The sequence below is a fragment of the Nipponia nippon genome, unplaced genomic scaffold (assembly GCF_047370975.1).
Source record: "Nipponia nippon isolate SJK-2023a ecotype South Korea unplaced genomic scaffold, ASM4737097v1 scaffold_4, whole genome shotgun sequence".
Taxonomy (NCBI): Eukaryota; Metazoa; Chordata; class Aves; order Pelecaniformes; family Threskiornithidae; genus Nipponia; species Nipponia nippon.
In genome coordinates this window covers 65,086,243-65,111,099 of record NW_028262358.1, presented here as the reverse complement: position 1 = coordinate 65,111,099, position 24,857 = coordinate 65,086,243, and the positions used below count along the sequence as shown (strand labels likewise).

The 24,857-nt window shown below is 38.4% G+C and overlaps 2 protein-coding genes across 10 annotated transcripts in view; one reads left to right on the top strand and one right to left on the bottom strand.

The window, feature by feature from the left end:
• The window catches only part of ENPP1 (ectonucleotide pyrophosphatase/phosphodiesterase 1), a 62,768-nt gene that overhangs the window by 16,658 nt on the left and 21,253 nt on the right, over nt 1–24,857 (top strand). For all 4 annotated transcript variants that reach the window (XM_087774323.1, XM_087774319.1, XM_087774321.1 and 1 more), the window contains 12 exons: nt 2,525–2,597; nt 4,237–4,353; nt 6,640–6,765; nt 6,936–6,996; nt 11,920–12,017; nt 16,935–17,014; nt 18,122–18,241; nt 19,355–19,464; nt 20,687–20,752; nt 21,064–21,136; nt 23,242–23,350; nt 24,512–24,643. In XM_087774323.1, the coding sequence (XP_087630449.1) occupies nt 2,525–2,597; nt 4,237–4,353; nt 6,640–6,765; nt 6,936–6,996; nt 11,920–12,017; nt 16,935–17,014; nt 18,122–18,241; nt 19,355–19,464; nt 20,687–20,752; nt 21,064–21,136; nt 23,242–23,350; nt 24,512–24,643 (1,165 nt within the window). The remainder of the gene's footprint in view (nt 1–2,524; nt 2,598–4,236; nt 4,354–6,639; nt 6,766–6,935; nt 6,997–11,919; nt 12,018–16,934; nt 17,015–18,121; nt 18,242–19,354; nt 19,465–20,686; nt 20,753–21,063; nt 21,137–23,241; nt 23,351–24,511; nt 24,644–24,857) is intronic.
• LOC148053353 (uncharacterized) overlaps nt 21,176–24,857 on the bottom strand; it is a 31,790-nt gene continuing 28,108 nt past the window's right edge. For all 6 annotated transcript variants that reach the window (XR_015708134.1, XR_015708133.1, XR_015708132.1 and 3 more), the window contains 2 exons: nt 23,864–23,979; nt 21,176–22,919 (listed from right to left, as the gene is read on the bottom strand). The gene's annotated coding sequence lies outside the window, so the exon portion shown is untranslated. The remainder of the gene's footprint in view (nt 22,920–23,863; nt 23,980–24,857) is intronic.

The following is a 24,857-nucleotide window of genomic DNA, read 5'->3' as shown; positions in this document are numbered from 1 at the left end:
ACCCAAAAGAACATTCATATGCCTCAGTGAACATAATCCTTTCATGTTTTTGCTTGTTGGAATTAATTATGTTCATTAAAGTGTAAAACGGAAAACCTGGAATGCAATACAAAACTGTGATTTTTGTAACATTTGGTGCCAAAAATCTCAGGAATTATTTGTGAGGACTTTAGTGAGGATGTACCAATTTTAGCTGGGAAGTATTAGAACACTACCACTTTGAAGTGGGTTTTATTTTTTTATATTAATTTGGTGTCACAATTAAATTCCAGGTTTTTAAACATGCGTTACCTACACTGAAGCTCCATAAGGGAATATTCATAGTCCATTTAGTGGCACTGCAATGTGTTTTCATTACAAGGATGCCTTAGGTGGCATAAGTCCCATAGGTCTTGTAGCTATTTGAAGATATGGGAATAAAGCTCCTACAGATAGAGTAGGTGTGTTTTTTGTTAGTTTTAGAGCATGTTTGTGGTTACACATCAGAGGACTTTCAATGCTTTGATCTTAGTAGCAGGGCCTGGTGGGAGTGGAGAAGCAATATATTGTCACCCTGAAATAAAATGTTTTCAAGTTGGCTTTTTAAAATCAATTTGTAATTTCTGAATAATAATATATAAGCTAAAAGGACAATAACAGGTTTTGCTCTCTCCACTGATTTTGCTGGGCTTTGACATCTTGCATCTGACATGCCACCTACCTCGCTGTGCATGTGCTCTTATCTAGGTGATATTTCACATGGAAGATTTCAAAGGTCCAGAACAATTTACATGGAAGATAATACTGTTGATATTGATTTAACAGAAAATGTTGTTGATACTGCACATTAGTATGCTGTTTTTAAAAAAAAAAAAAAAAGGCAAGTACAGAGCTGTGGAGTTGTGTTCATTCTTGACAGCTGTGTTCATGGAGACTTGCACCTTTCTATCAGTTGTAGTGTATCTGGGTGCATTGATAATGCCAGATTTTTTTTCCTTATTCTTTTATTATTTTCCTTCTTTTCCTGTCAATTCAAAGATAGATTTGAACTCGAAAAGTACTCAATTCTCTGCTAGACGTTATGTTGAATAATCTAAGATTCCAGACTTGCCTGGTTCAGAATTCTAGGCCGAACTTTAATCAGATCCAGTCTATAATTTCCTTTTTTTCATGAATGCTACATATGTAATATTTTTGGTACTGATTAATATGGTTTATGATAATTCGCGCTTCACAAATCCAGAATACTGAATTTCAATGCTACACATTCCAGAAATTGCTTTCTTATTGTCTTTATTAACCACTTAGTGAAGAAAATTGTATAGTGAACTGTATATTTGTTAAAAACAACACAAACAGTTTTTACTTACTCAAGTGTTCACAGTCTTTACAGAAATAAGCTTGAGAAATAATTAGGAGTATTTTAAAATGGGGTGAGTTTTTGCCACATGACAACATGATTTAGGCATCATCCTCAAAAGACTGACTCAGCAGCTTTTGCTGATGGGGGAGGAGGGGAAAAAGGGAGAGACTTTGCGTAGGCATGTACATAAAGTTATTGAAGTATTACTTTAAAGCAATTTTTCTTCAGAAAACAATGACCGGAAAGGTGACATGTACATTCTCTCCTACCCATACCTCCCCAAATACTTCTGAATAAGAAAGTCTGCATTATTAAAGTGCCTTTTCTTTCAGGACTTTTGGCAAACTACCTTATTTTACATTCTACGCTCGAATAGAATAGCCATCATAAGTGCATTGTTGGCTTTCCTGGGGTCTTTAATTACTGTATATGCAATCATAATATATACGCTTTTCCTAAAGAGTTCATGAACCCAATGCAGTACTGAATGAGGCTAAAAGGAATCTTTCCCTGTATTTGAGTAGGCATTAGATCTTGCCCTAAAATGCTGGGCAAAGACAATATGGTGCTTGTTTCATAACTTCAATACATTCAGAACCCAAAATAAACATGGCTATAGTTTCTGGTCAGTGTAAGACACTGTGGTCAGTCTAATGTGACATCCCACAGTTGCTTACCATGGTATGGACCAACATCTAGTACGAACTAGATACTAGGAAGTGGGAAAAGGTTTTCCTGCCTAAGAAAATTATAGGTATCACTTAAGAGCCATGCTTTCTGTTTGTAGTCTGTGGTCAATGGCAAAACTTCACCTTCTTAGAACAACCTAGGAGGAAGGAAGAAGTGGAGCAAAGAAAGTTTTCTGTAAAATTGATATATGCATAACCATAAATATCTTAATTTTTAATTCATGAGAAAGAAATATATCATCATGTCTACATTAAATAACTTGATAAGAAATGAAATACATAGAATATTCTATGTTCATGCACCAGTAGTTAATTGCAAGCAACATAACTACTTGTGTGAGTGAAAACTGCTTGTGAAAGCAGTGAAATCAGCCTCCTAATCTGCATGTTTATCAATTTCAGTACAATTGTATAGCATTATAGAGAAAATGAGGACTTTCAAAACCATTCTGTGGTCATTTAAGATTACTTTGTTTTCCTTCTTGTCCCACAGGTACTCTGTGTCTGCATGTTAACGACAATCCTAGGATGTATATTTGGCCTGAAGCCTAGCTGTTCAAAAGATGGTAACTAATACGCCTTTTATTTAGTAGTATTTCTAAGCAATTCCTTTTTTCTTTTTTTTTTGTTAATTAGTTTTGATATTATCAGAATGCCACCCTTTCTTGCTGCAGGAAGAGGATTGGATGCATTGCTTGAAATAGTTTCAGTTAAAGGGGAATGAAAATACTGGTAAATAAACCTCAGGTGTACTCAGTACTTGTGTGTACTCACTTGAGAAGTAAACTGATCCTGGCACTCAGTGTCTGGTCTGGCAGCTTCCATGTATCCCAACTGTCACTGTGGTGATGTCACATGGCTGGCTTTTCTCAGTTCACTATAAAAAAAAAAAAAAACCCAACAATTTCTATTTCACGTTGTCCTGGAACATTTGTTTTTCATCTTTTCCAGTCAATTATGGGGGGGGGAAAAAAAGTTATTTTTCTACTGGTTAGAATTGTAGTCTCAAAATGTTCCTTGTGGAATTCTTCTGGCTGTTTTCTGTCCTGAAAAATATGTGGTTTTTTCAATGGTGAAGTTTCTTCAGGTAGAAGGTTATGAAAGATATTTTAAGAAATCCAACTTTGCTTTGGGAACAACTATCTAGAATAATTTCCAAGTTCATCTGTTTAACAAAGAGTCCTGCAATGATTTTTAACCAAAGTTCAGATTATTAATTTCCCACTAGAATATGTTTAGGTTTTTTTCTCATTTTATTACAGCTTTGCTGCATTGGCTCATTATTGTCTCATTTTTCTAATATCACATACCTCAAGATTCTTGAGAAGAGGAGCCAAATGAATGAAGCATTCACCTCATTACCTTCTGGTGATGGCACAGGATGAAACAGGCTGACCAGCTACTTAAGTGTTGTTAATGCTTCACGTCACCAGTTTCTTTTTTTTCCCAGTGGAAGAATGCTATGCCTTTTTTTACGTTAAAACTGAACAAAAATTAGGCCAGTGAGCAATACACTCAAGTTTGTGTCTCCTGTGTCTGGTTTGGAACAGCCCTTCCTGTGTCTTGAGGTAGTACCTTAATCATGGTACAGTGGGATGCGGAACTGGGGCTTCTTTGGTTCCTCTGATTTGTATGAAGACAGTCATTCAAACAAGGCGTGAGCGTGGGAGAGTTGCAAGCATAACCAGTGCAGTCTAGATTCTAATTAACGTTTAATTACTTATAGAAAGTGGAACACTGTCAGGTGTGAAAATGAAGATCGGTGTTCTCTGCAAAAATGCTTCACTGTTTAGGGCACCCTTATTGAAAACCTAGGTTCAGATTTGCTCCAATAGAGATCTTCCATATTCCGAATGACTGTACTCATGTCTTCTGGTGATACAGAAGGGCAGAGACAGTCACAACTAGAATTATAATCTTTTGTTTCACTTGTTTCTGCCAATAATGAAATGCCATGTTCCTGCTAAAATGGAACAGAACCCTTAGTTCAATATGACGAAAAAATATTTTTGTTCGATAAGAGAAGATAAACATTTAGTTGGATCAAGGCTTTCCTTTTCCTCTGGCTGTCACTGTTTCTGCAGCCACCCTGTAAGTTGTGGAGTGACCAGCTGTGTCATTCCACACGCTGACCTTACTCATTTCTTTTGCGTGTTGACTGATTTGGGCTCAGCCACTGACATCTAACACTATCCAATATTACAGTGAAAACCTGCAAAGGTCGTTGCTTTGAAAGGACCTTTGGAAGCTGCCGTTGTGATAGAGATTGTGTCAAGCTTGGAAACTGCTGCTTAGATTACCAGGAAACATGTATACAACCAGGTAAGGATGGAAAAAAGCTGTGGGGGCGAACTCCCCAATTCTGTGACGTGGGACAGCTCTGCGTATGTGAGTACTGTCGTGGTCAGGTGGCCCTAACCCCAACTTCTTTCTGATGGGCTGTGAGTGCAGGAGATGGGCTGCTGAACAGCAGGGTGGTTCTGATGCCAGTGGTCTCCCTCCATTGCAACCACGGATGTAGTTGCAGTGGTGACGGTGGTACTGTGGACTCCTGTGGAAACATCAGGGCTCTGGTGCAGCTGTTGTGCACAAACAAAGCTTGTATTTCGCCCAGCTGGACTACGTAGGAGCTGACATAGCCAGTAGGCTGGCTTTCCCATAGCTCCTGTGGGGAGAGAGGCTGTGAGGGACTGTGCTGCAGCCCTTGCCCTTGAAAGAGGAGGAACAACTGCAACTCGAGGTCTCAGCCAGCCTTTTGTTCTCTGTCCTGGGGCGAGAGGACAGTGACCTGCATTGTCCCTAGCATCAGGGACACCTCCCACATTCTCAGGCAAGCCAGGAATAGAAGTGCATTCTGCATATTCTCTCTGTCATCGCCCACGTGAGAAAGGGGAAGGACAGAGCAGCTCTGTGAAAGCTGCCGTCTCTCCCTACTCAGCTACTCAGGCCCTCTGCCCTGTTACTTCCCAGCTTGAGCGTGAAGCAAGGATCACGTGCTGGCCTTTGGGACAAGGCAGGATGACAAAACAGATTGCACTGGTGGAGAATGATTGTAAAGTGACAAGCAGTTCTCCTGATTTGCCAGAAAGCAAAGGTCAGCTAGGCAAAGGTGTGAGAACGACCACGGAGAAATTTTACAGGTAAAGATGTTAGTACAGGTGGGAACACTAAGGACAGAACTTGACTGTTTTCTCTAATTTAGTTTTGCCTTTATGCTTCATATGCAGCATTCTTTTTGGTTAACTTTTTTTCTTCTCACTCCTCTTACATGTATTTATAAAACTCATCAATGTAGTCTCACCCTGAAATTAAAATTCCAATGTTGACTTTCAAAACCAAATGATTAAACTGAGCTCAGATCCCTGCTTCAACTGACTATTATTGAAAGGTCCTCAAAATTGCATAAAGCTTTTTGCTTATAGAATAGCTGCATGGGGTTTACACTCCACTTTTGTTTCATTATACCACTCTCCCTCAGTTTAGAGCGTTCTTTAAAAACAAACTGGAGAGTCTGTCTTAGCACTAAGAATGGGAATTCATTGCTTGGTGGGTTTTGGTTTTTTTTGTTGCTTTTTTTTTTTTTTTTTTTTTTTTTTAAATTAATTAGCCTTAACATCAATGGAGAATGAAATTATGATTTCCAAATAGTATCATGTAACTAGAACCATATTAGCTTCTTCTGTCTCTCACAGAAGTAAAGATCTACTGACATTGGTGGAGTTACTGAAGTTCAGTATTCCTGAAAGTGAGATTAACCTCCTGAGAATGCTTTTAGGGATTTCTAATTGCTCATGCTATATGAAGATCACGTACTGACTGTCCTTTGCTCAAACATTTAGATTTGGCTTGTGTGTCTCTGTTAAGATCTTCACTTAAGTATTCACTTAGTTGGTAAATTCATTTATGTTAATTCTCATTGACTGCAAATGATCTACTTGTGTTTACAACTAATAACAATGTCTTCAAATGATATGATGTATTGGAATATTCTGTTCAGAAAAATCAATACGATTCAGGAAAAAAAAACCTTTACTAAAACCAGCAATGAAGCTGAAGTCAGTAGGTCTTCCTGTGAGCTTATGTATATAGTCTCAAATAGTGGCAGAGGTGTGCCTATGCCTAAGAGGTGCTGAAAGAAGCTGGAGTGCTTGATGGTGGCTGGTAAAATCCATTGCGAGTTCAATGTAAGTTACTGCTGCTCAGTGTTTTCTAGGCATTCCAAATTCAGACTCAAGTTTGGGTTTTTTCTGGGGGAGTTGTTTGGGATCTTCTCTATAGTATGCATCTACCAGATTAAACCCACATAAATTACCATATTTAAGGAGGCCTGCAAAAAGGATTCTTTCTGTTTACCTCTTCTGATCTGTGATATTTACAACATATGCTGCAGAATTGTATTCAGATGGCTATGCACTTGGATTATTTAGCCATGGGTGTTTCTATTTTCCAAAGTGCCGAAGCTTGCAATATTATGCATGCATGAGATACCTCAGGACTGTTTTTTCAGTGAGTACACATTTGAGACAGAACTTAGCACTCAGTTTAGTAATTCTGCACTTACACTGGTATTAATCATTATGCTGTCCTTCTCTCATGTCTGTTTTTTAGCCCATATATGGATCTGCAATAAATTCAGGTGTGGCGAGAAGAGGCGACCAGAATATCATTGTTCCTGTTCGGATGATTGTGTGGAAAATAAAGATTGCTGTGTCAATTATTATGCTGTTTGTAAAGGTAAATATCCTCAACACATTCCTACAGTCTCTCTTATACGTGCCCATATTTGTATGAAAGGAGCAAGGACATAACATAATTTTAAAAGCATCCAATAAAATGAAAAAAACTTGCATTTATTTATAAGAATGTACTGTCTTAAAAAATAAATTGCACTCATTTGTTTTAAGGAGAGGCAAGCTGGGTTGAAGAAGAGTGTGAGGACATTACTGAACCTCAGTGTCCAAAAGGGTGAGGATATTGTATATTTGCATAGCTCTGCTCTCTGCTTACTTTTCATTTTTGAGATTATTTTCCCTACTGTGCCTTCCTGGGACCTGCTTGCCTTTCTTATTCACAGTAAGACCAGCTGCCAGACAGAGAAGGACACCCGTTCAGCCAGCATTTGGTACTGCTTACTAACAGATCAGGTTGCTCTATCCCAGCAGCACTCGTGTATCCCAGCACTTGCTTGACTTGCAAGATATGCCTATTCCTGAACCCTGTTGTCTCTCACAGATGTGTGTGCTCTGGGCAGCTCTGCCTTGTGCCAGCCTCATTCTTGTCCAATGTGTGCTCCAATACCCACTGTCCCAAATGTTTTGGGGCTCACGCAGCAATCTCAGACTCCTAAGACTGTGCCTCTCCCTGGGCACTTCTAAAGACCTTTCCACTTCCTTGCCTGTTCCAGCCACAGAGCTGCAAAATGTGGGCAGATCACTGTCCCAATTTCACCAGCAGTGGGACAGCATTATTTGCAAGCTGTCTGAACTACTTTCTCCAATAGGTGTAAAATGCCATGGGATCCTTGTATTCTCTGGCTCAGCTCCACATTGGGCCCACTCCTGCAAGTTATGTGTACACTGTGTGAGAAATGACTCATCAAGTTTATGGCATGAACACTTGGGCTCAAATAGTACAGCAAAGTTCCCAGCCAGGAAAAAAGCCTGCATTTCTTGTAATGTTTTTGCTGTGGGATCTTCAAATTAACTTTAGCTTTAAAGTTGACTGCAAACTATGATCGCATGTATAAGTTTATTAATAGAAGTGACTTAAACATTCTTGACTGAAAAGCGTTCCACTAGAAAATAGTTTGTTGAATGAGTTGAATTCAGTTAAGTTCTTGTCTGAAAAGTGTCAAAAAAATCAAAACTTTTCATTTTGATTATTTTGAAATTATGGTATGTTGGGGATATTTTTAGTAAAGTAAAAACATTTCATTTTGCTCTTATGTCATTACTTTTTTTGACTTATGTTAAGATATTTAAATCATGCTGTATTTATTCATCGGAGTTATAATATTGTCAAACAAAATACCTTTCCTTTCAGAATATTTTTATACCAAACGAGCACTTTTCATTCTGATTCAGCGCAATAACAAACGCTGACACTTCAGAACCTTCTTCAAGACAGAAATTGGAGCTTCTGTCCAGCTTGGAGTCCCAGTCCCTCATAAGCTCCCATGTAGGAGGGTGGTAGCTAGGTGGTTCTCGAAGCTTCTGTCATTAACTCCTGTTCTGAGGTCAGGGGCCATTCAGGACTGTGTGCTAGGAATTGACTCTAGGATGCTGATTTCTCTAATGCAAGACTAGGGAGTGTTACCCCCAAGGGGTGGATAAACAAACAAAAGCCTTGTGCACATCCACAGTCAAAGTTAATGGTGTAAATGCTGTAGGGCAACTCCTGTTGGTTAACTTGGTTTTGGTGGTTTTTTTGTTTGTTCTGTTCAGCGCGTGAAAGGGATGCGTAGTTACTCTCTTAAAATTGTTTTAATCCTAGCAAAACCAGAAATGTTGCAATAAAACCCAGTCCAGGAAAGGGTGATGTGTGGTCAAAGTTGAATCAAACAGTGTTGACTGGGGCTCATTTCAGACTATGAGCACGCAAGCCTCTCCCCAAACTAACTCCTCTGTAAACAATCCACTTCTTCCTATGGTGGGGTAGGCAGGAGTGCAGGTGACTTCAGCTCAGTGCTCATTTTGAGGCCTCAGGATATCCGTTCTGATTATGTCCGTATTCATACAGCACGTTTTGTGGGTTCAGATTGCTGTTTTTATTCTGTTTTGGTTTTAGTTGTGTTTGCTCTTGTGGTGCAGAATAGACAAAAGACAATGCAGTGGTTAATGAGGTGCTTAATCTGAGAAATCCCACTGATTTCAATGAGACTGATCAAATGCTTAAAATGAATTGCACACCTAAGTCTTTCCAAGACTAGGTTCTGTGTTATTTAATAGGATTATAAAGTTAACGGGCTATAAGATTACTAGTGCTTAGCTAGATGGTTTTCCTGATGTCTTGGTACCTTTTGCTGTACTTTAAGCCTATTACTATTGTTCTGTCTTCATTGAGCTGGAAGAGCAGCTGATTCTTTTCATCTCTGCAGATCTCTCCTGTATATTTGAAGATTGCTATTATGCCTCCTGTTGAGGCTTTACGTATGTTTAGCAGAAAAGAAAGCTTTACTTCCTATGCATTATGGCTGTATGTAGGCAGTAGTGTGTGTGTGTGGGATAGGAATTTTTCTGTGTAGTATGTTTAGCTTTTCAAGAGGACTTTCTTTTCTTTTTTTTTTTTTTTTTCCTTTTCTTTCTTCTATTTTTTTCCTTTAATTGTGGTCTAACTTGCCTGCGGTGAGGCAGGTCAGCTTGGCAGTGTGGTCTGCAGTTCTGGGCTCTCGATCATCCAGACTGGTGAACCTGCTAGACCACAGCAAGCCTGTGTTGCCTGCACCGTGTTTCCATAGAAGCCGGTTTATTGGAGGGGGTAATTACCACTGCATTTCCTTCAGTTTGGAGTCAGGATGTGACTGTGGCGTACATATTTATCCAAGAGCTGTGAAACACCCTTGTCATAGTGTATGGACACAGCCAGCATGAATCACTGGCAGGGCCAAAACTTGAGCCTCTCAGGCTTGCTTTTGCTCATGGTAGCACGTTTTTGAAGTAGCAAGTGTAACCTTGGCCACTGACAGGAAAAAGTCGTCATGGAAATCACTGATATATCTCAGAACTGAGCTCAGGTCAGTTTTTCTGGGGATTTTACTGGAGCTGTTCCAAAGGGAGTGCAGTTTAACATGATCTGTCATGCTTTGCTTCCCTGAACACAGGGCAGATCACTAACTATGTGACTTTCAGCATGTGTAGAGTATATGAGAAGTGGAATGGCCCGTCTCCCTCGTTGTGGCAATGGTCTGTTTTGCCAAGTTTAATTTTACATGTGTGAGGGGGTCAGTAGCTGGATTTACAGACAACCAAAACATGTACTTAACAGTTGGTTTACTTGTAAATGCCAAACCAGAAACTGTTGCGTAAAGTCCCTTTCTAAGGAGTTGTTTTAAATTTGTTTTTTTTAAGTTGGACTTGTTGGTAAGTAATATTGAACAGTCTTTGCCTCAAAGTTCATATTTTATTGGAGGAAATTTGCAGTGAAGATTTTTGGACCTTTGCATTGGAGGGAATCAGTTTGTTGTGGGGGGATGGGGTGGAGTGGAGAAGGTATTTGCAAAAGTTGCAGAGACCAGAATCTGTGGTGCAAAAAATACTTGTAATATCGGCAAAGGTAGTACATGAAGTTTCCCTGCTCTGTTCTGCCAAAGGACTTTAGTCTTGGTCTGAAGATCATTTATTTCTTGTTCCAAACTAACTGCCACTACTAAGATTTCCAAAAGATGGTATTAAATATACCATATAAATAAAAACCAGGCTACAAACACACATCTTACAAATACGTCTGAATCTTTTATTCTGTCTGGGGTGTAGGGTAGGCTATGTGATGGTTTTGACTAATGAAGTCCTTTTGACTGAACTGTTGTCCAAATTGTTGAATGGAATTTTCTTAGGATAGACATGTTTTTGTTGCCTGACTGATCTTCAGTTTAATATAGTCACGTTTGTTTACTGAAATAAGGCTTATAAATGTTTCACTTGTAAATGACTGTTTGGATTTTTTTGTGGGGTACCTCACTAAAGAAATTGTCCATGCTTTATAAATAATATTTGTCTTCTATCCTGTTTTATTTTGGGGAAACTAAAGTGCAACAAAGTTTAAAAAAAAAAAAACAAAACAAAACATTTTCATTTTACAATTTGTAAACATAAAAAGGAAAAACGAGGTTGCAATTGACATGTAAAATATGTTCGATTCTTCTTTTATGAGAATCTGTGTTTTGCTGCACTGCAGTGATTTTTTGCAGTCTCACATGTCCTCATATCTATAGGTCAAACATAGGGTATTTTTTCTTCAAGGAAGAAGTTACTGATGACTATTCCCATCTGTGGTGCAATGGTTTAAGTACTTATAGTTGGAGAGAAATTGTTTGAACAGGGCTGAAGCTGGGAACAAGTCAAGGCTGGAAAACATAGGTCCTGTGGAGACGGGAAGGGAGGATTTATTTTTGCTAGTTCCAGTGAAATCAGTTTCTGAATTTATCTGTCAAGTTCCAGGCTGAAATACTGTTTCAGTGTTCCAGTCATGGGGCCACATTTTTCAGTTTGGACATTAATAGTACTTCTGGTACAGAAGGGATAGTGGTTCAGTTCTTTTTGGTTAAATAATCTTTATAAGATGAAAGGAAAAATGTGTGTTATAGTTGCTGATTTAACATATCCTATACACTAGACTTTCTTACAGATTTGTGCACTGTGTATGTAAAAAGATAAATTCCTTTTTTTTTCAGCGAGATTACAAGTTGTTCCAGAGCAAAGTGAATAAAGGAAAGCCATAGATTCACATTGCCTTTTCTCTTTCCCTGCTCTTACCTCTGTGTGGGAGGAGGGGGGGTTAGAGGGGCTGAGTGTTGCTCCAGTGGGACTGATTTCAAGATAAGGAGTACCAAACCCACCAGACAGATTATGTGAGCATCTTGGCTTGTACTTTATTTTATGGGTTTTTGTGAAATCAGGCCTTGTCATGATTTCCCTGTGCATGCCCTACTGTAGTCCTCAGCCTATTTGGGCAGGGTTGCTGCACCAGTCTACAAACAGAGGGACCGGATGGGTGGTCTGCTCACCACTTGCTAGCCTGTGAACCTTTCTGCTTAGGAGGACTTCTTCCTCAGCCTGGTTTATAGTCCCATAATGAACATCCCCAGGATTTGGGGGAAACTTCCTTGAAATAAGGGATAGGAAATTATTTCTCAGAGTCTGTCTTTTAATACTTCAATTTCTGTTTGTTCAGATTTACCAAGTCTCCAGTGTTACTATTTTCATTGGACGGCTTCAGAGCAGAATATTTGCAGACTTGGGGTGGACTTCTACCTGTTATTAGCAAATTACGTGAGTAGTTTCTTTGTCTAAGCAATAACATGATGTCTTACCTTAAAAATCCATGGGGTTTGCTTTTTCTGTAGATGCAGCTATGCTTACTCCTTTTAAATCCTCGCTCTTCCATGGAAATTTAATCTGTTGCCCTATATAAGAACTACGCACAGAGAACTTGAGGTGTGAAAGGGTAAAGAGAGGGAGGATGTGAGAAAAGAGCCCTTCGGATTTTCAGTGAAACCTTAAAAATTATCAAGTAGCCTTTCCTATATTTAGGAGGTGGACACTTTTTGCTGTGAGCTTACTTTATTTTTATTTCTTCAAAATAGAAGAAAAAAAACATTTTTTACTCTATATTGCATGTTGTCTCATATTTAGGTGGAATGGCTTTGGAAAATGGAAAGCAAGGTAGAAAGCATTTCATTATACTTGAAAAAGAAGATAGAGAAGGAAGAGATTAGGAACAGATCATATAGAAGAGCTGGTAGAAATGTGATGAATCTGTGAAAACCTTTGTTTAACAAACATTTTGAGAAGAAATGAGCCTCATAAGTAAGACACTACAAAACCTACGGGGAAAAAATATGTACTTAACTTTGTAGTGTCTAAGTAACTTTAGTTACTTTTCCTGTCTCTATTTTGGCTGTGGTCTGTAAAGAACCGATGGCATTTTTTGTCTGAAAAATATGCCAATCTTTTTGTCATTCATAAATTACTACCTGGGGTGGCTGGTTTCAGTTTGACTAAAAATAAGTCAGTAAAAATACTTGCTTTTTTGTACAGTGGTTGTTACAACTTGATCTGTTCCAGAGAATAACAATTCACAGATGTATTTGAGGTCTTAGCTTTTTCCCTTCCTCCCCCCGCCCATGTTAGAATAAAACGAAGCATTTGAAATAATTCTATAACATGCAGTTATCAAAATTTTCAACTGAAGAAGACTTCTTGGGCATTGAGAGGAGAGGCTGACTATTACAAATGGTTATAGCTCTGGCTGAGATACAAGATAACGGTGCCACAAAGCATCTGTAGGACTTCCAGGCTGCAACATCCAGTTACACATGTAAAGTTATTGATTCTTTGGTCTGGATAGGCTACAGTGCAACTTCTCTCATTGACTTCTGATAAACTTGTATTTCTGTTTCCACTGAAACCATGGTATATTCTGACCACTAAGAAATACAAATCTCATCAAAGGCACTTCACTTCTCCAGATTCCTGGAGTTTGTGATGGTCAAAACTTACAATACATGTGTTAGAATAAAATAAGGAACAATCTGGGGAAAAATATTATTTTTGCATTATGTCTACAGTTCTACATTACTCTGGTACATTTTTTTGTAATCTGATAGAAGACTTTTATACCACAGGATGTCCAGCTTTCTCTTTGTTACAAAACCTTGCTTTCTAGTCTTTTTTTCCCCTCATAGTAAAATGGTGGGTAAAAAGCTCAGATAAGGCAAGTTTTCATCAGTAAGAGAAAAATAGTCTCATGAAGGAATGAAAATTGGTGGGTGTGTATCACATGACACTCTCTGAGGGCCTGTGGCTTCAAATCTCCATGTGCATCATGTCCCATGTGTCTGTAGGCACTGAAAATGGTGGAAGCAGTCATACTGTAGAGATAAATATTTATATGCATGTGTAAATACTGCTACAGTATTTTACTGTGTAGGAAGGGGTAATGAAATCTATCCCTCTGTGGTGGACAAGTAACAATAAGAGATAAATTGGTTGACTATTGCTGAAAAATTGTATTGAATCCTTTTGAAGTTCATAGTGATCCATTTTACGGGACTAGTAAATGTTCAAAAGGAGACACAGTTTATGAATGACAGCACTTACAAAGCAGTGAAGAGTTATTCACATTAAGTAACTTATCGGACTTCCCAGTTATTTATTGAATTAGAACCATGCAAAATCCCTGGATTTTCCTCTTTAAAACACTTGAGGACAAGTGCAGCATTCTATTAGATAAAAATATTTCCATTATCTAGTCCTGTTAATTCAGCCATGCCTACAATGAAATTCTGATATCTCCTTGGAGAAATCTGTTAGAGTAGATGCCTGTAAGACGATATCAGAATTTCACTGCTAGCAAGTTTTATTATACACACACTCTGCTACCTGCTGAAAGGTGGGCAATTCAGCATGGAGCCGAGAGTTCTCAGTGAACCCAGGCGTAGATATAATGTGTGTGTCTGGGGTTCAGAGAAGACATTTTCACATACCTCTATGCTGTGATATCATAATTTTTTTAAAAATAAATCCTCCTTTTGTCTTCAGTTGTCTTTAACTAAGACGACAAGCCAAAAAGAAGAAAGATAACACTTACGGAAAGTCCCAGCAAAGCCCCCTAGGATTTTGGACAAAACAAGGTTAAAGTGTATTTTTCTTTTACTTTAAAAACAGAACAAAACCACCCCAACCTTCCTCCCCACCACCCCCTCCAAAAATCTATGATTTGGGAAAACAGCCTCAACAACGGATTTAGAAATGGTTGAAATGCATCAAGTGTGTTGCAGTAGCAAAAAGTGTACAAGTGATGATTTGTTACTACAGAATGCAAATGTGGGAGAGGATGTCTATGTGACTTTAAAGGATTTCTTCTTCCAGCTTGGCATCTTTTTATCTCAGTTAGCTCAAATTGATTATTTCAACTGAGAGCTACTCCAAAGCCCCAATCCAAAGAGTTCAAAGTGCCTTGACAGAACACTTTTTATATTATCAAATCTTTCATTTCTATTTTATTTATGTTATATATAATGACCCAGATGGCCAGTGAAGAAGGCCCAGTGGTTTTCTTTCTATAGGATCATTACTTTGAGCTCTTTAGTATCAGTTGAAGTGGTTTTATCACATTGTATTTTTGAAGTCATTAATGAAGGCTTTTTTTTTTTCTCTTTTTACCCCTCTTCGCCCCCCCCCCCCCCCGAAAATCAGGGTCCATACATTGGCTGTGGAAATTTAGGCACCTAACTTAAGCTTTGCTTAAGTCCCTTGGTCTGGCTAATATGAATAAATAATAATGCTTTTTGCAAATAATTCCTTTTCCTTTACCCTCTTTTACATGAGTCCTGGCCACCTGTAGTTGTTTTTCCACAGTCTCCCAGTCATGCCAGTTGTCACAAGCCCATTCATCTGAGAATTTGGGAAGTGGACTTATTCCTTTTTTTTGTAAATAATCCATGATACTACTTGCCATCCTGTCGACTACACCAATTTGTCACGAATGAGTGGTTAAAGAATCACCATCAAAGATACTTGCAAAAGCCATTTAATGAAGTTCAATGGCAAGGTTCACTATTACTTATTAAATGAATGGAATATATGTATATATAAAGAGAAAGAAAGAGAAAATTGAGGTAGATGAAAATACAAGGGGGGTAAAGGAGGCCCTCCCGTTGAGTCACAAGGTTCAGAATGGACCTCCTTGCTTTCTAAACTCCTTCTCAGCGAGGAGCTTAGGTGCAGCTGGACCCAAACCTAGTCTCAGACTTGGTCAACAGTTTATGTCGAAGGCTTATATATGTTTCCACAGTTAAGAGAGAATCACAAGAATTTAACAGTAATTAATCATTGGTTAATTTAGCATTTACAAAGTGATTAAATAAGGAAATAAGGTTTACTACAATATTTGTATCGATACACACCACCACCCCCCACCCCCCCATAGGCCTAATAAAGGTACCTGGTAAAAATCTCCCTTGAGTTCAGTGAAATACAATATGCATACATCAAGGTACCTGGTAAAAATTCCCCTCGAGTTCAGTGGAATACTCGCTTCAAATGATTGTCTCAACGGGCGAAGGTTGAGTCTCAAGGAGATCAGCCCAGGTCCTGTTGCCAGGCCTCTATATGTGAACTTAAGAGTTTGCAGCTCTGAGAGGCGTCCCACTCAGAGGGAGATGCTGGTGCAGCCAGCCGCGGTCCGGAAAACCTCAAAGGGTCTCCTGTGGTACCGCTGTTTATAGGGTTGTGAAGTGATTGACTTTAGGCATCAGTGAGTTTCCATTCTGGCCACAATTCTGGTCAGTAATTGCTGAGTTCTCATCAATCTCAGCAAGACAGGTACGATCCTCCCATACCGATCCACAGTGATGCATTCCCAAGCTGTCCGGGGGTGGCTGATTATGCTAGGTGCAGTCAAGGCGTTCTTGTTCCCCACTCAGCCATGCAAGAGTGCCTGGTATGGCCAAGGGGTGCTTAACTGTCAGACTCGTTGCTCAAAGGCCAAGCCTTGACACAAGTCCCTGTGATGGTAAAGCGGTCCAGAGGAGGGGCGGGGGGCTGCACCACCACAACTTCTCATATTGACAAATACTGTCCACTAGTCATCTTAGAAACCTGTGGTTTTTATGTCAAGACAAAGAAAACTTTGGAATTCATCCTAGAATAAGAGCTTATTTTTAGTTTAAGAAACACAAAGGAGGAAGAAAAATAAGTAGTGATTTGACAGGTGATCGAGAGAGCCAAGGCACCACTGTGCCAGTGGCCACTTCATCTCTGGGAGCACCCAGGGTGAAGTACCTAGTTGGTCTCAAGCTGCAGACTTCACTTACCGTGCACCGGGGCTACTTTGGAGGGTGCAATTTCTTTGACTATTCATTCTTATCTATGCATGCTTTTCATAAGGACTGTAGGTTTTTCTCATGTGACCATTGAAGTCAGTCATTAGGAATCTATAAAATTTGTATTAATAGCCATTTAGTCAGATTGTAAATGAATATGGGAAGAAGAATAAAGTTAACTCCAGAGTTTTAAAGAATGAAAACTTCCTGGAAATCTCTTTTGTTGGTGGTTTTGTGTTGCCTGGGTGCGGTTTTTTTGTTTGTTTGGGTTTATTTTTTTTAATAGGTATATATCTTCATGAGACAAACTTGCAAGGGTTTCTATTTCTGTAATTTTGCTGATTTTCTTTTTTCTCTCTAGAGAAATGTGGAACATACACTTCCAGTTTGAGACCAGTGTATCCTTCAAAAACCTTTCCCAATCATTACTCCATTGTCACAGTAAGAATTCCTGTATCTTATGTGTTTCCACTACTGAAGAGATTGTTCATTATCAAGTTGTGTCCGTAGGAATAGTACATTTTTTTTAATGGACTATTAACATAATAGGATTTCTGTTCAGAATATGAAAACGTTTATATTATACTCTTTATCTAATTTACATTAACAGTCATTGTATAACACTACAGCTAAATCCTCAGATTTAATCAGATTAAGCAAGCCAATCCTTCCAAGACTAGCTGCAAGAATTCCCATATAGGTGGAAGGTCACGTCGCTTTACAACTTCTCATTTGTGTAAATATTTCCACTAAATTGCGGCACTCTCTCTTGGAGTGAGAGCAGCCTGACTCTTTTTTAAACTGCCAGCCTTGTTCCACTTCTTTAAGGTATCTTGGCATGACGCAAAGGAGAGTATGAAATGAAAGATTTGAACATCACATAGATGTTGACTCTGTGATGGACTGTACCCAAACCTGGATAGGAATGTCACGAAGCTGATCTTGTAAATTTATTACCTCCTGCATGTAAGAGGAAAAATAAAAATGGAGGTTTTCAACACCGAATGCAGGGTTGGAATCTAGCAGATCCTTCTTAGTTATCCTTTAAGGTAAAAAAGAGCTAGTCTGCTTGAAGGCAGAGCACAAAGTCTGTTAAAACTACCTAACAGCAGGTGCCTTTGAGCACTTCTTTCACTGCTTGTGGAATGGTTATTCCCAGCTAGAGCTTTCACCTGCTGATGTGTAATTCTCCTTTGAAATCCCTGGTTTTTGGTCATGTGACAGAGGTTCAACACAGGTAATTGCTTTGTCATTGGTACTAAAGATACAACAAATCCGTGAACTGAGACGGTGTCTTTCAGTTTGATCCCAGCGCAAGTTGCTTGCCTATTTTTATTTTAATCTCACTAAGAACTAATTAAGAATTGGAAGGTAGGGCTTGGTAGCAACGGTGGGTGATGCTGTTAAATTTGGGTCTTGAGGTACTGATGGAGTAGAAGTCACATACAGATTATTCACTGGACATATTTGTCCAACGGACATCTGTTTGTGTACCTGGAAGGTTCTTTTTCTTTATAACATTGTGACAAGGTATACTCTCAATTACAGGGGCTGTATCCTGAATCTCATGGTATAATTGATAACAAGATGTATGACCCCAAAAGAAATGCATCCTTCACCCTTAAAAGTGAAGAGAAGTTTAATCCACAGTGGTACCAAGGACAGCCTGTAAGTATTAATACACTGCCGAGAATGTACATCAGCCTGTTTTGTTACTTAAAACCACTTGGATGCATAGTGATGTTGAAAGAGTACAGAGGGTACTTCTAAGTCAGCCAAGAAGCATTACTCAGCGTGATTAGGAATTGCCATACTAGAGCTGCAAAATGACAAATGAAACAAAGTGTAACAGATTTTGTTGAACTTAAATGGAATTTTCTCTAAGGAGAAAAGTAGCTTGAAATAACTGATAGAGATACCAGATTTTGTTCTGTTTTTAATATGAAGTCGGCTTGCAGTTAACTTCTCTGAGGAAATTGACAGACCAATTAGTTTTAGTAATAAGCAGTAGTAAAGGTTTACACTCTGCCCAAATTACTACTAAGTCTAAAGATGCGGTTTTAAAAGAAAACTGCTCAGTTCAATCATACAGTTATGGCAAATCTGCTGAGACTGCCATCAAAATGAAGTGGCATGGGAAAGTTTGGGTGTGTGCTACTCTGAAGAACAGCAAGGGAACAGATGCAACTATTTCGTAATGTGGGGAGAACTGATTTTTTTTTTTTTTTTTGAAGAAAGAACACACACGTGTAGACTTTGTGGGCCACTGAGAAGAAAGTGGTGTGCGAGTCAGTCAGGAAAAGATGCAGAAGGCAGACAGAAATCTGCAAATCATGAGATCAGTAAAATCGGAAGAGTTGACCAAAGTCTTGCTCCCATATTTCAGAGTATGTGGGTGGGGCATAGGTCCTCGGAACATTCCCACCCCTTCTTGCTTCACTGTTTTTGAGACATTTCCCCTTCCTGGTGTTCAGCCATGGTTCTACCATTGCATTACTGCTCCATCCATGGGAGCTAATGGTTTCTATTTCTCTCCTGGCTCCCCCTGCTGTAGCAGCAGAAGGGATGTGAGTGTTTGCCATAAGGAATCAGGCTGCAAGGTATATCTGGAGTGCAGATAGCAATGACATGCAAGATTGACTGTCCGGAGCGCTCCACTTCTGTTTTTAGTTTTCGATCTTGCTGAAAGGTGCAGAGCTGTTGGGGGCGGCAGTGGATCTGGCAGTTACTCAGCTAATTCAGTGACCTGCACTAATGATGGTAATCGTTTGTCTCCTGCAGATTTGGCTAACAGCTATGTACCAAGGTCTGAAAGCGGCTACGTTCTTTTGGCCTGGGTCAGATGTAGCAGTTAATGGAACCTTTCCAAACCTGTATGAAAAATACAATAGGTATGTAAACTCCTATGTCTTGGATGAATATTTTACTTTAACTGTTGCAATGGGACAGGCATCAGAAAAAGCATAATTTTTTTTTCTGCTTTTCTAAATAGTTGTACACAACATGAGAAAAAGAATCCAATAAACTTTGTTTCAGTATAATGTAGATTCGTTTTCTAATCATTTTGTCATTCTGCAGCAAACGTTTTACAGGAAAGATATGCAGAAATCAGCTTTAAGTGCAGCCAGCTTTGAAGCTTTAGTGCTTTTCTGTTTCTATTTATAAAAATCTTTTGTGGGTGTGTTTAGAGTCATTCAATCCAAACCTCTCATACAGTGAATGGATCAGGTCTTGATGTAATACTGTCCATGAAAACTAACGTTTTACGGTTGACTGTGGTAAATTGTTTCAATGTAAAATTATTTTCATTGCAAATTTTGAAAATATTTCACATTAAGGCAGTCATATTTTAGTCAGTGATTGCTCTTCACTGCAATTAAACATTTTCTGCCTAATGAAAATTCAACATAAATCTGTTTATCACCACTTTATTAAATAATCTCAAATCTCGCCCAAGAAATCAGGCTTTTCATTTCTGTCTTCTTAGGATCATTTTCTCTTCCTGCACCCTTCATATAGCATGGAAATTCTGATTCTTGGCTTACTACCTACATTTTTTTCTCTAGGAACTTGTACGTTGTTACTTGAACTTGTGTTAAGTAGCTGAATTACTAACTTTGTGGGTGTCTCATGTTGTTACAGGTCAACATGCTTATTGTTGGTCTACTTTAGTAATTGATACAGAGCATCTGCTTTGTGACGTAGTATGAGAACTTGTATTCAAACTGTTTAAATATTAAAAAAAAACAAACCACCCCCAAACCAAAACTTTTTCAAAACATAATACAGGAATGAAAACCTGCACATGATTTTTCACCTTGAAGCCAATTATTCTCTTTGTATAATAAACACACGCAATACAGGGAGCTTTATTCTAATCATATTGCAATCAATGGGAACGATATTCAAGGGAGCTTTAGATCAGGCCATTAACTCCTGTAGAGTCAGAGGCAATTAGCATAGGTAAACTTGCATCCTGTTAAGTAGCCATTAATGGCATCCACTTGAATTCAATTTTCTCTGCTAGAGTACATTGATTTTGTAATGTGTGACTAAAATTTTTTTAGCTCTTGGAAATACACCCTTGGTTGATCTTACATTGTTTTGATACAGCTCAATCCCCTTTGAAGAAAGGGTAGTAACTGTTCTGCGCTGGTTGCAGTTACCTGAAGACGAAAGGTAAGTATACAAGTGCAAGTGTAAGTTTCTGTTCGAGTGGTATTGCAATGAATTACTTTGTAATATGATTTCTGTTTTAAACAATATCTTATGCGTTATTCTAACGATGTTAAAATATTATTTAATGCAAGCCTGTTTCTGTGACTGAAACTTTTTTTATTAAGTTACATGTCTCTATTTCCCTTTAATATGTCCTTCCTCTGAATCATAGTGTTGTTTCCAATATTTGATATCCATTGTTGAAATATAATTTCTTCAAACTGTCTCAACGTGTATGTAAAATATTACATTTTTGGTACTGTTTGATATAGACCACACTTTTACACTCTGTATTTAGAAGAACCAGATTCCTCAGGCCATAAGTTTGGACCAGTAAGCAGTGGAGTAAGTAGTTTTGTAGTTTCTTCTTTTTTTTTTTTTTTTTAACATATGAAGCTTTGCTCCGACTCTGTAATAAGCTTCCATAATTCACGTTAGATTAACCAAATATGTTTATTAAATATATATAAATATATATAAAAATATATATAAATAACTAAATACGCTTATTAAGAAAAAAATTTGTGAATAGACAGCCCATCCATAATTAACATTGATACAAAGCATGTAATAAACGGCCTATTTAGTAAGTCTGATTTTTATTTTCTTTATTTCAATAACTTTTAAATTGCCAAAGCATGTTTGGGTATGTCTTGTATGTTGCTTTATCTGCTCCTACTAATTCTTTATGTTGATTTTAGGGACGGGTGGAACGGGACAGAAAGTTTGTATACTTTCAATTTAGCAAGAACAGAGATTTTTATAGCAATGGTCCAAGTTTTGGTGGTTAAGTATTCATGTTATAATTGTTATTAATTTTTCCGCAGTCTCTGTGCAAAGGTTAGATGAATATTGGTCTTATCTCCCTGCAGTTAGATTTTATGCCTTCTCGGAAAGAGGGTGAAAAAAGGGACGTTCACCCCATCACAGTCTGTGGTGTACCTATTGTATAAATAAGAAGTCTTTGGGACTGCTGCTGTTTTCAAAAGTACTAAATAGCTTTACGTTTTAGCAAACCAAAGTGAAAAATGCAGAGGAAAAAGCTCTTGGAAATTCAGCAACATTGTAAAATTCTCTTATCTTGAACGGTCGGGAAGTTTGGGCGTCTTAACCAGGTATTTAACCTCAGTGGTGACAACAGTAGAAAACTCTTGCCAGTTTCTCTTGAGGTGTGAGCAGTTACTGTTCCTGTAAGGAACTGTAAAATGAATGTAAGTCCCCAGTGAAGCAGTAGACAACTAATTGGAACTGCAGTATAGGGAACGTGTTTGAATTGGTTATTGTTTTCTTTGGTTAATAAGTGGATCTGAAGTTCTGTATGTCAGGAGTGGTCTGGAGAGAAAGACCATCTGAGGGTTTGTCCGTGGTCTCCCCAGGAGTATCTCATCTTTGCTCATACAAAGCATGACAGCTTATACTAGTAGTTCAATGAGGTAACAGAATGACTTGATTTAAACATACTTTTTTTGTTTTGTTTACTCAGCAAGTATTCAAAAGTAGCCCCAGTGGCTGTACCGACACAAGTGAGCTGGAACGCCAGACCCCTGATCACAAACAGTGCTAGGCTGGTAGCTTGTTCTTTGGCTTTTTCAGTCTCCTTAAACTAGTTTGCTCTGAGACTAATATCCAGTCACAATTTCACGGGCAGTTTGCTCCAGGGTCTCTCCCAACAGGGATTTTGAGGAAGAGTGGCGCAGGCTTGGCTTCCTCTATTCTCTTCAGCCTTCTGGTGTTCTCCCATCAGCCTGCACGCTCGGGCATTTCCTCTTGTCCTCGGTTGTGCCCCTGGTAATGCACAAACATCGATTTCGTACTTTAAAACCACCCTCGCTGGCTATAACCTGGGGTGGTGTTTTGGATTTTTGTTTTGTTGTTTGTTTTTAAAGTCTTCAACTGAAATAACACATAAAAATGTGTAGCTCTGTCTTAGCATGGTGCGGGGCCCAGAAACAACTGGGGCCAAGAGCTGTGTAGCGTAGATATAGCCAGTCTTCTGTAGATGGAGGCAGCCCTGAGCAGTGCAGGCGCTGGGCAGTCTGCAGGATCCCGTTTTTGTCTAGCTGTATAGGTGTACCTGTTGAGTCCATTTTCAGTAGATGTAAAGGCTTTGCATGTAAAGGGTGCAGAACTGAGAGAAGTAGGAAAAGACAAAAAGCAGGTTTAATTGAGAATGCTGTAAGTCTGCTGTTCTCACAGTTCCTCCTGTGTTAGTGTGTGCTGTATGTGCTCACTGTCATGAGTTTGGGGGTTACTCCACAGTTTTAGGTCCCCCGTGTTCTTCGTTTATGTCTGGGCTGCATCTAGCCTTGAATAGTCTATAAGAAGAGCTCGTTATTCTTTATTAACATATACTGTTACAGTTTAGATTTATTCACTCTCCCTAGAAATAAGTTTTATTTTTTAATTGAAGTGGTTAACACTTACTTTACATTCCTATTTTTGTCCTGCAGGTCATTATGGCATTACAGAGAGTGGACAACATAGTAGGGATGCTGATGGATGGTCTCAAACAAATGAACTTGCATAAATGCCTGAACATTATTTTTATATCAGATCATGGTAAATTTGATTTTATAAAATATCAGAATTTTGAAGGAATGTTTTTATAAAGTAATATTCTGAGTTTATACTTAAATGTTTCTGGCAAGCTTAAGGAAGCAGCTAATACCTAGAAATTACATTTTATATTATCAAGATGGTGTGGGAGATAATCAGTATCGGTGAGAATCAGACTATTTTGTGAGGCAGGGGGGAGAAGTGGACAACATAGGGAGGGATTAAATAATTTTCATATTTTATTCCTAAATCCTCTTGTGATCATTATCAGCTGATAAAAGAAGTAGAATAAAAAATGTGAATTTTAAAAAATAGATTTTATTTTATTCTTTTAACTACACTACACAGCAATAGTTTGTGAATTCCTGAAGAAGTGGAAATACAAGCAATATTTTCCTTTCAGTTATCAGTTCCCTTATCCATTATTAGAAGCTGTAAATATGAAACTTTGTTTTATTTCTGTAATAGGTTTTCTATATTTCTGGAATTATTTCTGTAAGAAGTTATGTAACTTACCAATAAATTTTTTTTCTGCTTCTTTACCTGACAAACAAAATGTAACCAGGGTTCCATGCAGCACAAAATTGACTTGCAGAGCTCATTGCCACTGGGAATGATCCAAGCCAAGTTATCTATACATGTTTAAAAAATATTTACAAAATTAATGGAGGGTAAACCTGTCAAGAATTATGAAAAGTAAGAGTTCAAATGCAATATGCAACTTGAAGTCCCTTTGACTTCTGGAAACTGATAAGGAAAACTGGGAGAAAAATCAGTCCATAATTGCTGTGCTTGTTGGGCATTTCTCTAGACATGTTACTGAATATTGGATATTGGGCTAAATGAATATTTGGTCTGACCATTACTACTGTTCTTAGGCTCATAAGATTTCTTTCCCTTCAGAGAAGAAAATTTGTCTATTTAATCAATTGGAGTGTCTTTCTTAGCTGAGGAAATGTCTGATTGTGTGTATCTATGTAATGTTTTGTTTTCTTCGGTACGTGAGTATTGTGGTCTGGCTTGGATCAGACATCTTGGGGTTGCTGATAAAAAGACCTGAGAAATTACATTTCGGACTTCTACAACTTAAGTTACATGTCTCCTCAACAAGGCTACTCAACATTGATATTCCTATTTTTAAATAAAATTTATTTCCTTTTGCAGGGATGGAAGCAGGGAGCTGCAGAAAAACAGCATATCTGAACACCTATCTGGACAATGTTCAAGATTTCATAGTAGTACCTGGTCCTGCAGCTCGCCTAAGACCTAATAATGTTCCAGATGAGTATTTCTCTTGTATGTAATTGCTAAACTAATTTTTGTTTCTCAGTTATACGCTTTTGTACTTTATGAATACAAACTTAGGATCTACATATTCCATTGGGCAACTAGGGGTAACCTGGATAATGATGAAGAGGAAATACTGACTAGCGCACCTGTGCTTTTAAAGATCATTTGACTTTGCAGGTCTGAAAGTGTATTTGAATCCTACAGATTGCTTTTGTGGGCT